This window comes from Mustelus asterias, chromosome 13 (assembly GCF_964213995.1).
Source record: "Mustelus asterias chromosome 13, sMusAst1.hap1.1, whole genome shotgun sequence".
NCBI classification, from domain to species: Eukaryota; Metazoa; Chordata; class Chondrichthyes; order Carcharhiniformes; family Triakidae; genus Mustelus; species Mustelus asterias.
This window is the reverse complement of record NC_135813.1, coordinates 75,712,971-75,726,008: the sequence shown is the minus strand read 5'-3', so window position 1 is coordinate 75,726,008 and position 13,038 is coordinate 75,712,971. Positions and strand designations below refer to the sequence as shown.

Genomic DNA, 13,038 nt, shown 5'->3' with positions numbered 1-13,038 from the left:
GACTGCTTGTGACTAATAAAAAACTTTAATTTCAGTGATTATTGTTTCAGGGTTTGGCATATGCTGAATATGAGAATGAAGTCCAGGCCTCCCAGGCTGTTCTTAAGATGGATGGAATGGTGGTTAAAGATCACACAATCAGCGTGGCCATCAGTAATCCTCCGCAGAGGAAACAGACTAGCAAGGTCGAAACTAGTCGATCGTCTGGCTCTTTGCTCCCGCGGCAGGTGTATGGAGCGTAAGTGCTGATCAAACTGTTGAAACATATAGAGGATGATTCAGTTCGGACTGACCACCAGAATTAGGTGCCTTGTCCATTTGAAAAAGATTTCAGAAGTTCATCTCCAACAATAATCGCATATGAAGAACATATTTTATAAATGTTGTATTTTTATGTTTGTCTTTAAGGCAGGCTCCTGTTTATATGCAGCTGAATTATATTTAGTCTGTGTTTTATAGTGGTCACAGTGTGAACTGGGACAGGTGTCCAACTATTTATAACTGGGGAGCAGGTGTCAAAACCAGCAATGCAAATGATTAGACAGTAACATTTTTTTCTTTCTAATTATGTCTCTCTTTTTCAGTGAATTTTGACATTGAGTCTTTCTAAAGAACGTTATTACTATAGAAACAATGATAATTTACTTGTAAAACTGATCTTTTGCAGTTTGTAGCAGTAGGGAAAAAAACTGGATTGTTGTGGCAAGAGGATGGGTTGGAAATGGGTATGGACACGTTTATAGGCAGAATAAGAACTAATCTTGTAACTTTGGAGGGGCTAGTTTAGCCAGGATTGGTGTGGGCAAGATTAGCATTGGGAGGTTGAGTGTATAGTGACACGACACAAGTGCCAGTGTGAGATTTGATACAGGTTGAAATGACAGAGGATGAAATAACTAGGGATACTTCAATAATGAAAAATGTCACTGTTTGAGTATTTTGAATGAGAGGTGGGCTGTAAATGAGAAACTTCAACGGTGCTAGATGTTTAAGGGAACAGATAAGAATGACAGTCACCAGCAGATGGGTTTGGGCAAGGGATGCAGTGGAATGTGTAACTGGGGAGAGTTTGGTGACATGCAGCATCTTAGAACAGCATTTGACATAGCAGCTAAGTTCTGGTCAGATCCTTGATGTCACTGCACTTATCTAGAAAGAGGTTAGAGAGAGAAGATATTTTTATATGGTGGTATGATATAATATGGGGGGGGAAATGAGATGAAAAAATTGTCAAATATGACAGGAAATGGAGCGTACAGAAGACAGGGAGACATTCATTAGAAAGGCAGAACAGCTCCCATCCAAAGTGGGAGCCGACATAGCACATGTGGGTGGCTGAATGGGAGCCTTGACGTAAAAATAGAAAACTGAAATAAGTGTGAATGTCGCCAAAAATCCTTTAAATCGGGCTTGAAGATGAAAATGTGCCCAGAACCTGCTAAATTGTCAAGTTTGGAACTGCATGTTGACCCATGTGAACTCTCTCATTAATGCTGATATTCTTCTAGGAGGGGCAAAGGTCGAACGCAACTTGCACTTGTACCTCGTGCATTACAGCGCTTGCCTGTATCTGAAGCAAATACTGAAAATGGTACATTGAGGGAACAGGATGGCAACTCGAAAGGCGATTCCTCTGTAATGGGAGAGACCAAAAAGATGACCAATGCAGACTTTGCAAAGATGCTGCTGAAAAAGTAACTTGTGATTACAGCATTCATGGCTAGACTGCTGAACATCAAGAAAAAATGTGAACTGTCTTTAAGAAACAATTTGCATCGTTGGGCGTAAAGTTAAGGATTCTGATGAGCCGTACTGAAATGTAAATAATTTTTTAAAGAGTTTGACAAGTGTTAAAAAATATCCTTGATGGAAGCTCCATGTTGCTTTTCTCCGTAAGTTTTTTAAGCAGTTGCTCTTATGTATTCACAGAGAATGGCTTGTATGTCTGTTTTATTTACAATATTGTGTTTTGTAACTGCTACTTGGTTAGTTTTAAACATGGGTCCTGGAAGCCACTGTTGTTTCACGTTTTTTGGCAAAGAACTGTGTATGTTACAGCAGGATCACTGGGACCATTTCATTGTTACTTTAACTTCACCTTTTGATATATTGCTGTGATATTTTATATATTTGCATTGTAATGCAACATTGGTTAAAGATCATGTTTCGGATCCACCAGTTAAGATCACAGAGGATTAAGATTGGGTTTATAAGAAAATTCCATTGGTTCAAAGTGAAAGCAATGTGCTTAATTAAAGCTGTTTAAAACAAGGTACAAATCTATCCTTTCACTATTGATTCTGTACCAGAAATTAGAACTCGTCTGGGGCTCACTCTTGGCTTTGTCATGCTTAAGTTTCACTCCAAGGATTTGTGTGTAAAATCTTGGTTGATGCTTGGTGCAGTACTGAGTGCTGAACTCTCATTCAGACGAGGTGTTAAACCAAGTCTTCCTCTGCTGCCTTGCATGGATGTAAAAGATTAAATTACGCTACTTTGAAGAGCAGAAGAGTTTACCGATATTTATCCTTCAGCCAATATCACTATGATCTAGTCATTATCATATTGCTGTTTGTGGGACTGCGTGTGCAAGTTTTTCACAATATTGACTTCACTTCAGAAGTATTAATTTGCTGTAAAGCACAAGACTACCTTGAAAGATGGTGAATCTCTGTCCTTGACTGCACTTAGGCTTAGAATGGAAGTTAATAGCCCAAGAAACAATATCGCTTTGTTCCATGTTTCCTCACTTTCTTCCCAAAAGGGTAGTGAACATCACTCAGTCCACATCCTTTTAGAAAATATTTAGACTGGGCAGGTGTGTGGTGGGAGAGCGAGAGAAAGAATGCAAAAATAAAATGACAGCTTTGGCTTGTAGGTGACAACTGGTTAAAATTAAAATCAAATCAGCTGAATATGGCAGATTCAGTAATCTTCAAACAGGCTATAAGTACAAACTGCAGCTTGTGGAAATCTGAAATAAAAACAAAATGCTGGAATATTCAGCAAGCAGGCAACATCGGTGAAGAAAGAAAGTTAACAACACTTATCAGTGAGCTTTCATTAGAACTTGCCTCCTACTGTAGGTAGGTCAGGGTGCTGTTGACAATTAGTCAGCCTGACAGATGATTTGAAGGCAAGAATTTTTCCCACCCCAAATAAGCTCTTCGATCTGCAATAACCCTCTCTGATTGGTCATTCTTGACAAAGCAAAAGAATTAGCACAAGTATTTCTCAAACCACATTGTTTCAAGTTTTGCTGCAGAGGTACAAGTTGAAATTGGATTTTCAGGTCAGTCACTGCCAAATTAAATCCCTCAAAAGAAACATTTTGGCCATATGCATTCCCCCCCCCTCAATCCCTAGTTCCTGCTTACAAAAAAAAACCTCAAGGCTATCATTGATGGCAAAATATTTTATTTTTTACATCTTAAATACTATATATATATATTCTATGTTTTAACTTGTTTAAATAAGGTCTATTTATACAAAGTGCAATTTCAATTCACAAACATCTCACTGGCCAATTGGGTTATTGTCCAACAAAGTCTGTTCACACTGATCCTTTGATTCTAATCCTATTGATTTTGATTTCTCAAGTGCAAGATTTTAATTAAAAGACCACTAGAAACAGTGAAACAAGAATAGTTTCTCCTGTAGCCACAGCAACTGATGATTTGAAGGAATAATGTGGATCTCTCAGTTCCTTAAATAGCATAATTGCCTGCAACTAACACTCCAGGAATCTGAGTGCTGGATAAATTTCAACAATGCATACTAATAATCTTTTGGCATTTTAGAACTGTGCTTTGCAATCTACAATTAGTACTGTTTGGCTTAAACAAAGGATGGAGAGATATATCAGAACACCCGTCCCAGCTTCACTACATGCTGCAATTTTAACAAGAACCAGGCTGGTTGGATAAACCCAGTGAAATTCTATAGCTGTGCTAAAGATTTCAAGCCACCAAAACAAGGAATTTCTTACTTCATGACACTAAATATGAATTCACTTTCTCAAAACAAAGATGCCGGAGTTCCTCGGAGTGAGCTACATGAGCCAACGCAAGTAAACAAAGCTGCTGCCTAGGCAGTGGTGGCAAGAATTTGCACTTCTTATTTATTTCCCCCCTCTCCCCCCAAACCTCAAGTGTTCCAGCCTCTTGCAGATTCCCTCTCTCCAAATTGTGGGCATGACATTTTACTTTGCTGTTGGAAATACATGTAATCCAATCTGTCACTATGTTCACAATATTCAAATAAAGCATACACAGAGCATGAAAAGATTGGCACTGTAAAATAAACACTTACAATTGGGGATAGGAGAGACAGTGTGGATCATAAAACAACCTAAAAAATGCAGTCCCACCTAATTTGTGGCAACAGAATGTGACCAGTTTAAATCACAGGCAGTATAATTCATCTCAAAATAACCCAGAATACCTCAAATTAGGCTCAAGGCTTTTCAGGCAGCTTTAATCTGCAGATCCATGCTGGTAAGTAACTAGCATTGCAAAAGCAAAAAAACAAACTTGCACGACTACTTCAGGATCTCCTGATCAAGCCAAGCAAAAGCCAAACATGAACAACTGGTCAGGGGGAGAACTTGGCAAGTTTCTAAATGAATTTAACTAAAGTTTAGACCAGCAATTTTCACACTAACTCAACCAGAATCTATAAATAAGGGTGTGGAACAAAAAGACCGGTTAGCTTTTAATTAGAATTGTTTGTGTATAATCTGAATGGTTGGGATTGGCTTCAGGTAAACCTTTATCAACAGGGTGATCAGCTGTTGCGATCAGCAGTAAGTCAAGTGTCATTTCTGTACATTTTCCAATAAAACGAATAAATGGCCTTACATCTCCCTCGTTGGCCAAGTCTAATGCACTGTAATACTCAGCTCGCTGCTCCTTGCGAATGGTGACAGGTGGGTAACCTGCCTGCATCAGAATAAGATTCATAAGTAATCGGGCTGTCCTTCCGTTCCCATCTACAAAGGGATGGATGTAGACGAGTTTATAATGTGCAAGAGCAGCAAATTCAACAGGATGTAGACTCATGGCTTCTTCAGAATTTAACCACTGGATCAGCTCCTGCATTTGTTTCCTTACATCCCTTGGATGGGGAGGGATGTGGTGACCCACAAAGACTTGATTGGTGCGAAATCTTCCAGCTTCTACAGGGTCAACGTATCCTAAAACTCTTTTGTGAATCTGTAAAATATCATCAATATTAACGGATCCGATTCTGGATACTAAAGACTTGTTGAGATATTTCATGGCTGCATCAACTCCTATAACTTCATTCTGTTCTACCAGGCTTTTCCCAGGCACGGCATATCTTGTTTCTATGATGTGCCTAATCTCAGACAGGGTCAGTGTATTCCCTTCAATAGCCACAGTGTGATAAATATGATGGTAATAACTTTCTTCCATTACACGATGCAGTGCTGCATTTCCTTTGGGTATCGCCATCAATTTTTTAACTTTTCGGTCAATAATACTAAATTGTTTTTGGTCAATTTCTTCCACCAATGGCAATGTCCTGTCACGGTTGACCAGTGCCTTCTCGTCACATGGAGAAATAGTCAGAGCTTTTGTATATAAATGGTCAGCCTGAATAACATCCTTCTCCTCTTCCATGAAGACACCCAATTCATTCAAAGCATCAACATAATTGGGGTCCATGTTGAGGGAATGCATGAATAGTCTGTATGCCTTCTCTCGCTTCCCCAGACGTTTCATCTCCAGAGCCTGGTGCAGAGCAGCTTTAGCTTCTAACTGGATTTCTGAAATTAAAAATCAATTTATAATTTAGATGGAGCCAAATGTACCATGTATTGTACCGAGCCTGATTTGTGGACATTTTGTAATAGAATTACTACCTGGCAACACATTAACCCAATCAGATCCTCAGCCAACTGTAACCCATTACATTGAGCCCTGCAGACTGCAACATGTACTTTGCAAACATATAAATTGAGAACAGGAGTAAGTCACTCAGCCCCTCAACCCTGCTCTGCCATTCAATATCATGGCTGATCTGATTGTAACCTCACCCCTACATTCCCACTCATAACATTTCACCTCTTACTGAACAAGAACCTATCTACATCTGCCTTAAAAATATTCAAAGACTCTGCTTCCACTGCCCTTTGAAGAAGAGTTCCAAACATTCATAACATTGAGAAAAAATTCTCATCATTTCTGTCTTAAATGGGCGACCCTTTATTTTTAAAGAGTGACCAAATGTGAATCTGGGCTGGCATGTTGGCTCTCTGGTGCCAGGGTCAAAGATGTCACGGAGCAGATGCAGTAGATTCTGGGGATGGGTGAACAGCCAGAGGTCACGGTCCACAATGGTACCAATGACAGAGTTAAGAAGAGGGATGAGATCCTGAAAGCAGATTTTAGAGAATTAGGAAAGAAAATGTGAGATCTCAAGAGCAGTAACCTCAGGATTACTCCCCGTGCCACGTGCTAGTGAGCATAGGAATAGAATTATTGATTGACTGAATATGTGGCTGGAGATTTGGTGTAGGAGAGAGGGCATCAGATTTCTGGGACCAGTTCTGGGGCAGGTGTTACCCGTACAAGGTGGTACAGGTTACACTTCAACAGGACCAGGACTAGCATCCTCACAGGGAGATTTGATAGTGCTGTTGAGGGTTTAAACTAGCTCGTCTGGGGAATGAAAAGCTGAGGGGTAGCTCAAATTGGAAGGAAGTAAAGCTGGTAACGGGAAGTAAAAAAGTGGTAAGTGAAATTAGCAGGCAGGCAAAATAATGGTGAACATTGATTAAACTTAGAACGTGAAATGTCAAAAAGACAAAGTTTGGGGCACCCAATCTGAATGCAAACAGCATTCATAGCATCCCTACATTTCCATATTGGCAATTAGATCATAGCCATTAACCTCCATTTGTGCCTTTAAATAATCGACCTTGTTGGGTGGCAGCACGTTGACAGAGTGGTTAGCACTGTTGCTCCACAGCGCCAGAGACCTGGGTTCAATTCTGGCCTCGTGTGACTGTGTGCACATTCTTTCCATGTCTACGTGGGTTTCCTCTGGGTGCTCCGGTTTCCTCCCACACTCCAAAGATGGCAGGTTAGGTGGATTGGCTATGCTAAATTGCCCCTTAGTGTCCAAAGATGTGTAGGTTAGGTGGATTAGTGATGGTAAAATGTGTGGGGTTAGGGCGGGTTCGTCAGCCTGGATAAGATGCTCTTCCAGAGAGTCAGTGGGCAGAATGGTCTCCCTCTGCATATAAAGGGAAATAATCTTGTTGTGAAGGAACCTTAAGGGATGAGTGGCCATATTATGATAGAAGTTTGCACTATGTTTGAAAGTGAGGTAATTCAATCTGAAGCCAGGGTGTTAAATTTGAACAAGAAAATTATGAATATATGAGGATCAAATTTGTTGAGGTAGATTGGGAAAAATCATTAAAATGTTTAAAATACACAAGCAATGGATTGTCTTTAAAGAATTATCATATAGTTTACAGCAAGTATACATTCCTTCAAAGCACAAAAACCCAAAAAGATGTCAGTCAATGACGGTTAACAAAGGAAGTTAAGGTTTGTACAAGATTAAAAGTAAAGTTTATTTATTAGTCACAAGTAAGGCTTACATTAACACTGCAATGGAGTTACTGTGAAATTCCTCTAGTCACCACAATCCGGTGCCTATTCAGGTCAATGCACCTAACCAGCACGTTTTTCAGACTGTCGGAGGAAACCAGAGCACCCGGAGGAAACCCACGCAGACATGGGGAGAATGTACAAACTCCACACAGACAGTGACCCAAGCTGGGAATCGAACCTGGGTCCCTGGCCCTGTGAGGCAGCAGTGCTAACCACTGTGCCACCGTAAGAAAAGGCCTAACGTGTTTCCAGAAATAGTAGTAATTTTAGAGTGCAGCAAAGGAGCGGTACAGGGTGGCATGGTGGCATAGTGGCCAGCACTGCTGCCTCATAGCACCAGGGGCCCGTGTTCGATTCCCAGCTTGGGTCACTGTGCGGAGTCTGCACGTTTTCCCCGTGTCTGTGTGGGTTTCCTCTGGGTGCTCTGGTTTCCTCCCACTGTCTGAAAGACCTCACTCAGTGTACCCGAACAGGCGCCGGAGTGTGGCGACTAGGGGATTTTCACAGTAACTTCATTGCAGTGTTACTGTAAGCCTACTTGTGACACTAATAAACAAACTTTAAACTTTAAGAGGCTTAAACTGATAGAGGAATGGAAAATAAAATATGAATGCAAACTAGCAAAAAACATAAAAACCCATTATCAAATGTTTCTTTGTATGTAAAGCTAAATGATTACTTATGTCCGTCTTCACTGAAGAAGATACAAGTAGTTCCCCAGAATTAGAGATCCGGGGGTTAGGGAGAATGAGGAACTGAAGAAAATTATTATTAAGAAGGTTGGATTGCAGGAATTAAGGGGACTGAACGCTGATAATGCACCGGGACCTGACATTCTACATTCCATTGTGTTGAATGTGGTAGCTATGAAGATAGTGAGTACATTGGTGATCATCTTCCAAAATGCTACAGATTCTGGAACAGTTTCTGCAGCTCAGAAGGTAGCAAATGTCAGCCCACTATTTAAGAGGGGAGTGAGAAAGGAAACAGGGAACTACAGACCTGCTATTCTTACATCAGCAGTAGGGAAAATGCTAGAATCTATTATAAAGGATTTGATAAATGGACGTGGATAATAATGATCTGATTAGGCATAGTCAACGGATTGATGAATGGGAAATCATGCTTGATGAACCTGTTGGAAATTTATTTGAAGATGTTATTAACAGAACTGATAAAGAGAAGTCGGTGGACGCAGTATACCTGGATTTTCAGAAGGCTTTTATAAAGTCCATCCTAGGAGGCTGGTTAGCAAAATAAAAGCACATGGGATAGGAGGCAATATGCTGGCCAGGATTAAGGACTGGCTAACAGACAGAAAACAGAAAGTAGGAACAAACAAGTAATTCTCACATTGACAGGCTGTTAACTAGTGGGAAACCCAACGGTTCACAACATATATCAATGATTTAAATGTGGAGACCAAATATAATATTTCCAAGTTTACAGATGACATCAAGCTAGGTGGGGGTGCGTGTTGCAAGGAAAATGCAAAAAGGCCAAGAGGATTTGGACAGACTTATTGAGTGGGCAAGAACATGGCAGCTGGAATATAATGTGGAAAGATGTGTGGTTATCCACTTTGGTAGGAGAAATACATGCGCAGAGTATTTCTTAAATGGTAAGAGTTTAGAAAGTGTAGATGTACAAAAGGACCTGGGTGTCCTCGTCCATAAGTCACTCACTGAAAGCTAACATGCCGGTGCAGCAAGCAATTAGGAAGGCTAATTATGTTAGCCTTTATTGCAATCGGAGTACAGGAGTAGCAAAGTCATGCTCCAATTGTATAGAACCTTGATTAGGTTGGATCTGCACCTAGAGTTGTGCTTGCAGTTTTGGTCCCGTTGCCTTAGGCAGGATATTAATGTCAAAGAGGGAGAGCAATGAAGATTCACCAGACTTTTTCCCAGGATGGCGGGACTGTCCTACGAAGAGAGATTGGAGAAACTGGATCTGAATTCTCTAGAGTTTAAAAGAATGACAGGTGGTCTCATTAAATTCTACAAAATGCGCAAAGGGATAGAGAAGGTAGATGCAGTTAAGATGTTTTCCCTGGTTGGAGAATCTAGAACCAGGGGACACAATTTCAATACAGAGGGCAAGTCACTTAGGACAGACATGAGATTTTTTTTTACTCAAGAGAGTTGTGAATATTTGGAATTTTTAGAGGGTAATGGGAAGCTCCTTCACGGAGTATGTGTAAAGCAGAGATTAACAGGTTTCTAAATACCAATGATATAAAGGAATATGAGGATAGTGAGGGGAAAAAAGCATTAAAGTGGATGATCAATCACGATTGTATCGAATGGTGGAGCAGGCTTGATGGGCCGAATGGCCTACTCCTGCTCATAGTTCTAAATTCTCCAATAACAGGAAACATCCTTTTTACATCCATTTGTCAGACCTCTCGGGATCTTTAATCAAGTCACGTTTAATTTTTCTAAACTCCAGTGGATACAAGCCTAGCCTGAGTAACCTTTCCTCTTAAGTCAAATACCTGATTGTAGAAATCGGGAACAAATTATCTGCCCTGTGGGTATTCAAAGAGTGGCAGAAAAACAGAAAGCAAAATTTGTAGACTTTATCTGATGGGTCAATTCATAAATGCCATATGGTTCAGCACAGAACCAGGCAAAGGCACTTAAAACTGACAAATTACAGCAGCTGGGAAAGTGTTAGAAATTGATTGGATAAATGTTGCAGTATTTAAACTTTTCAAAGAAGGCTAGAACTATTTCTTAGGTATCTGCCAAGACAATCACATGGAACGAAGAATGATGTTCCGACAGCAATTCGACTTGATACTGGGCAGCATATAGACGTCTGTGACAGGCCCACCATTGCAGTGGTCATTATATCTGACTGAATCACAGCAACAGTTAGGTTGAATGAGAGCGCGCAATTACTTTATTTTAAAAGGACACTTGATCCTCACAGGCCAAAGGGAAGCTATGCTTCTCACATTGCACTTATTTAGGTTTTCTGTCACCATTCACGCTTATTAACTAAGAAGTGAATCATCCGAAAAATGACTAGTTACCAGTTCCCCAACTGCAGAGGACGTGCCAAGACAATTTCCTGTTCTATAGAGGGGTAAACAACAATTTCAAAAGAAAGCACTTCTGGTCGTTTTTAAAACATTATAAAATATTTAAAATTCATTTTTAAACCATTATAAAATTCAATCTGTTATAGTCACATAGCTTGTCAGATAAGCAACACAGCGCAAATTGTCAACACAATCAATAGTATATCCCAAATGGAAAATTACTTTAGGACACGTGTATAAAAAAATTCTCAGATTGGACAGATAGCAGCCATCTGGAACAGTTTACAGCTGGATAATCCCAGCTCTGCAACACTCTGCATTTCTGCCCTCCCTCAGCTCTGAAGTATAATCGATGGATTCTGTTACCTTCAGATCAAGAGGGCTGTTAATTTTTCTTTGTGTGCGCGGGCAATTTATTTAAACGTGTGGGCCTTTTAAATTATTTTGTGCAGTAACTTAAAGGGCCAACAGTAACTTAAAGGGCCAACTGGTGGCTGCTTGGTCAGTCTTCCAACTTAAACCTGCATTCAACACAAACTCTACTGCCTGCATCTGAACTTGCACCAAATACCATTCATCCAGTGCTCGCTGACCTACACGGGTTACTGGTCCCTCAAATGTTAAAATTCCCATTTTTCTCTTCAAATCCTTCAAAGCCTTTGCCATTCCCAATCTCTCTCACTTCCTCCAGCCTCATAACCTTAAAAAGTAATGCTGCATTCCTCCGATACTGGTCAATCCATCCCCAACTTCCATCACCCCAAAAGCTTTGACAAAGGGTCATCTGGACTCGAAATGTCAGGTCTTTTCTCTCCTGACAGATGCTGCCAGATCTGCTAAGATTTTCCAGCATTTTCTCTTTTGGTTCCATCACCCCACCACTGGCCGCTGTGTCTCAAACTGTGTAACTTCTGGAATTCTTTCCCTCAACCTCTCCATCCTGTTTATACCCCTTTAAGTCTCTCTTCAAAACCTACCTCTTTGAACAAACTTTCGGCCACCCTTTGTCTCAGTGGCAAAAGGTGAAGTTTTGCTCCAATATTTTTATTCGTTCATGGGATGTGGGCATCGCTGGCTGGGCCAACGTTTATTGTCCATCCCTGAGAACATTTAAGAGTTAACCATACAAGTCAGACCAGATAAGGACGATAGATTTCCTTTCCCTAAAGGACACAAATGAACCAGATTGGCTTTTATGACAATCATTTCATAATTGTAAGCCTTCTTATTTTTATTGAATTCAAGTCCCACTGTGGCAGATTTGAACCTGGGTCCCCTGTGCATTACCCTAGGTCTCTGGATCAGCTTTGACAAACGGTCACCTGGACTCGAAACGTCAGCTCTTTTCTCTCCTGACAGATGCTGCCAGACCTGCTGAGATTTTCCAGCATTTTTTCTTTTGGTCTCTGGATCACGAGTCCAGCGACAATACCACCACACCGCGGCCACCACCTCCACAGTCAGGGTGCCACGTAAATGCAGATTGCTGATTTCCAATGTGGAGGTAAAGGAGCAACGAGTTGCTAAGGAAACAAGAACAGAAAGTGCTGGCAACACTCAGCAGGTCTGGTAGCATCTGTGGGGAGAGAGAAACAAGAGATAAAGACTCTCCTCCAGACTGGAAACACTGACTGCTCCTTTCTCCACAGATGCTGAGCGTTTCCAGCATTTTCTGCTTTTGTTTCAGATTCCAGCATCCTTCTATTTTGTATTTAAGTTGCTGAGGGAACTCAGCACTGAGTGTCCGAGGGCAGTGAGTGTCCGAGGGCAGTAAGTGTCCAGGCAGAAGCCAGGGGAGTCACTGCGAGGGGGGAGCAGCTACTCCATGGGGGGGTCTGTCTGCGGCTCCTTCCCGCCCTTAACCGGCAGCGAAGTAGGGCCGAGCCGCGGATCCCGGTCGCCCCCTTCCCCCATAGCTCCTACCTGGCCCCGCTTTCTGCCGGAGGGACCAGGCCTCCTCCAGCTGGCTCAGCTCCACTCCGCTGTAGGTCAGGCTGAGGCCGGTGATGGGGTCCTCGCCCAGGCCCACCTCCAGGAGGCGGCATCGCAGCGACCACAGGCCGCCCCGGAGCTGCGGCAGAAGCACCGCGGTCAGCGAGCCGAGCAGCACGGCGGCCGCCGCCGCCACCGACACCCGCTTGCCGCTCAGGCCCATCGCCAGCGCTGCTGCTGGGCTGCCGCTCGCCCGCCGCTGCCGCCAGGGCCCCGAGTCATCGCCAGCTCGCCCCGCCCCCCTCACCGCTCATTGGTCAGCTGGAGGACGGGGGCGGCCCTTCCTAGCCGCTCATTGGACTACACAGATGTCAATCAAAGCGTTAGCCAATGAAGGACAGAGACGTCGGC

General features: G+C 42.1%; 2 protein-coding genes across 2 annotated transcripts in view; one reads left to right on the top strand and one right to left on the bottom strand.

The window, feature by feature from the left end:
• The window catches only part of sart3 (spliceosome associated factor 3, U4/U6 recycling protein), a 31,356-nt gene extending 28,538 nt beyond the window's left edge, over positions 1-2,818 (top strand). The window contains exons 17-18 of the mRNA XM_078227035.1: positions 51-238; positions 1,509-2,818. Of these exons, the coding sequence (XP_078083161.1) occupies positions 51-238; positions 1,509-1,698 (378 nt within the window). The 3' untranslated portion in view covers positions 1,699-2,818. The remainder of the gene's footprint in view (positions 1-50; positions 239-1,508) is intronic.
• A 153-nt stretch (positions 2,819-2,971) lies between these two features.
• ficd (FIC domain protein adenylyltransferase) lies at positions 2,972-12,926 on the bottom strand. Its single transcript, XM_078227036.1, has 2 exons — positions 12,619-12,926; positions 2,972-5,788 (listed from the first exon to the last, which is right to left on the bottom strand). Exons 1-2 carry the CDS (start codon positions 12,848-12,850, stop codon positions 4,707-4,709), a joined length of 1,314 nt encoding a protein of 437 aa, XP_078083162.1. The 5' UTR covers positions 12,851-12,926; the 3' UTR covers positions 2,972-4,706.
• Positions 12,927-13,038: the final 112 nt, after the last annotated feature.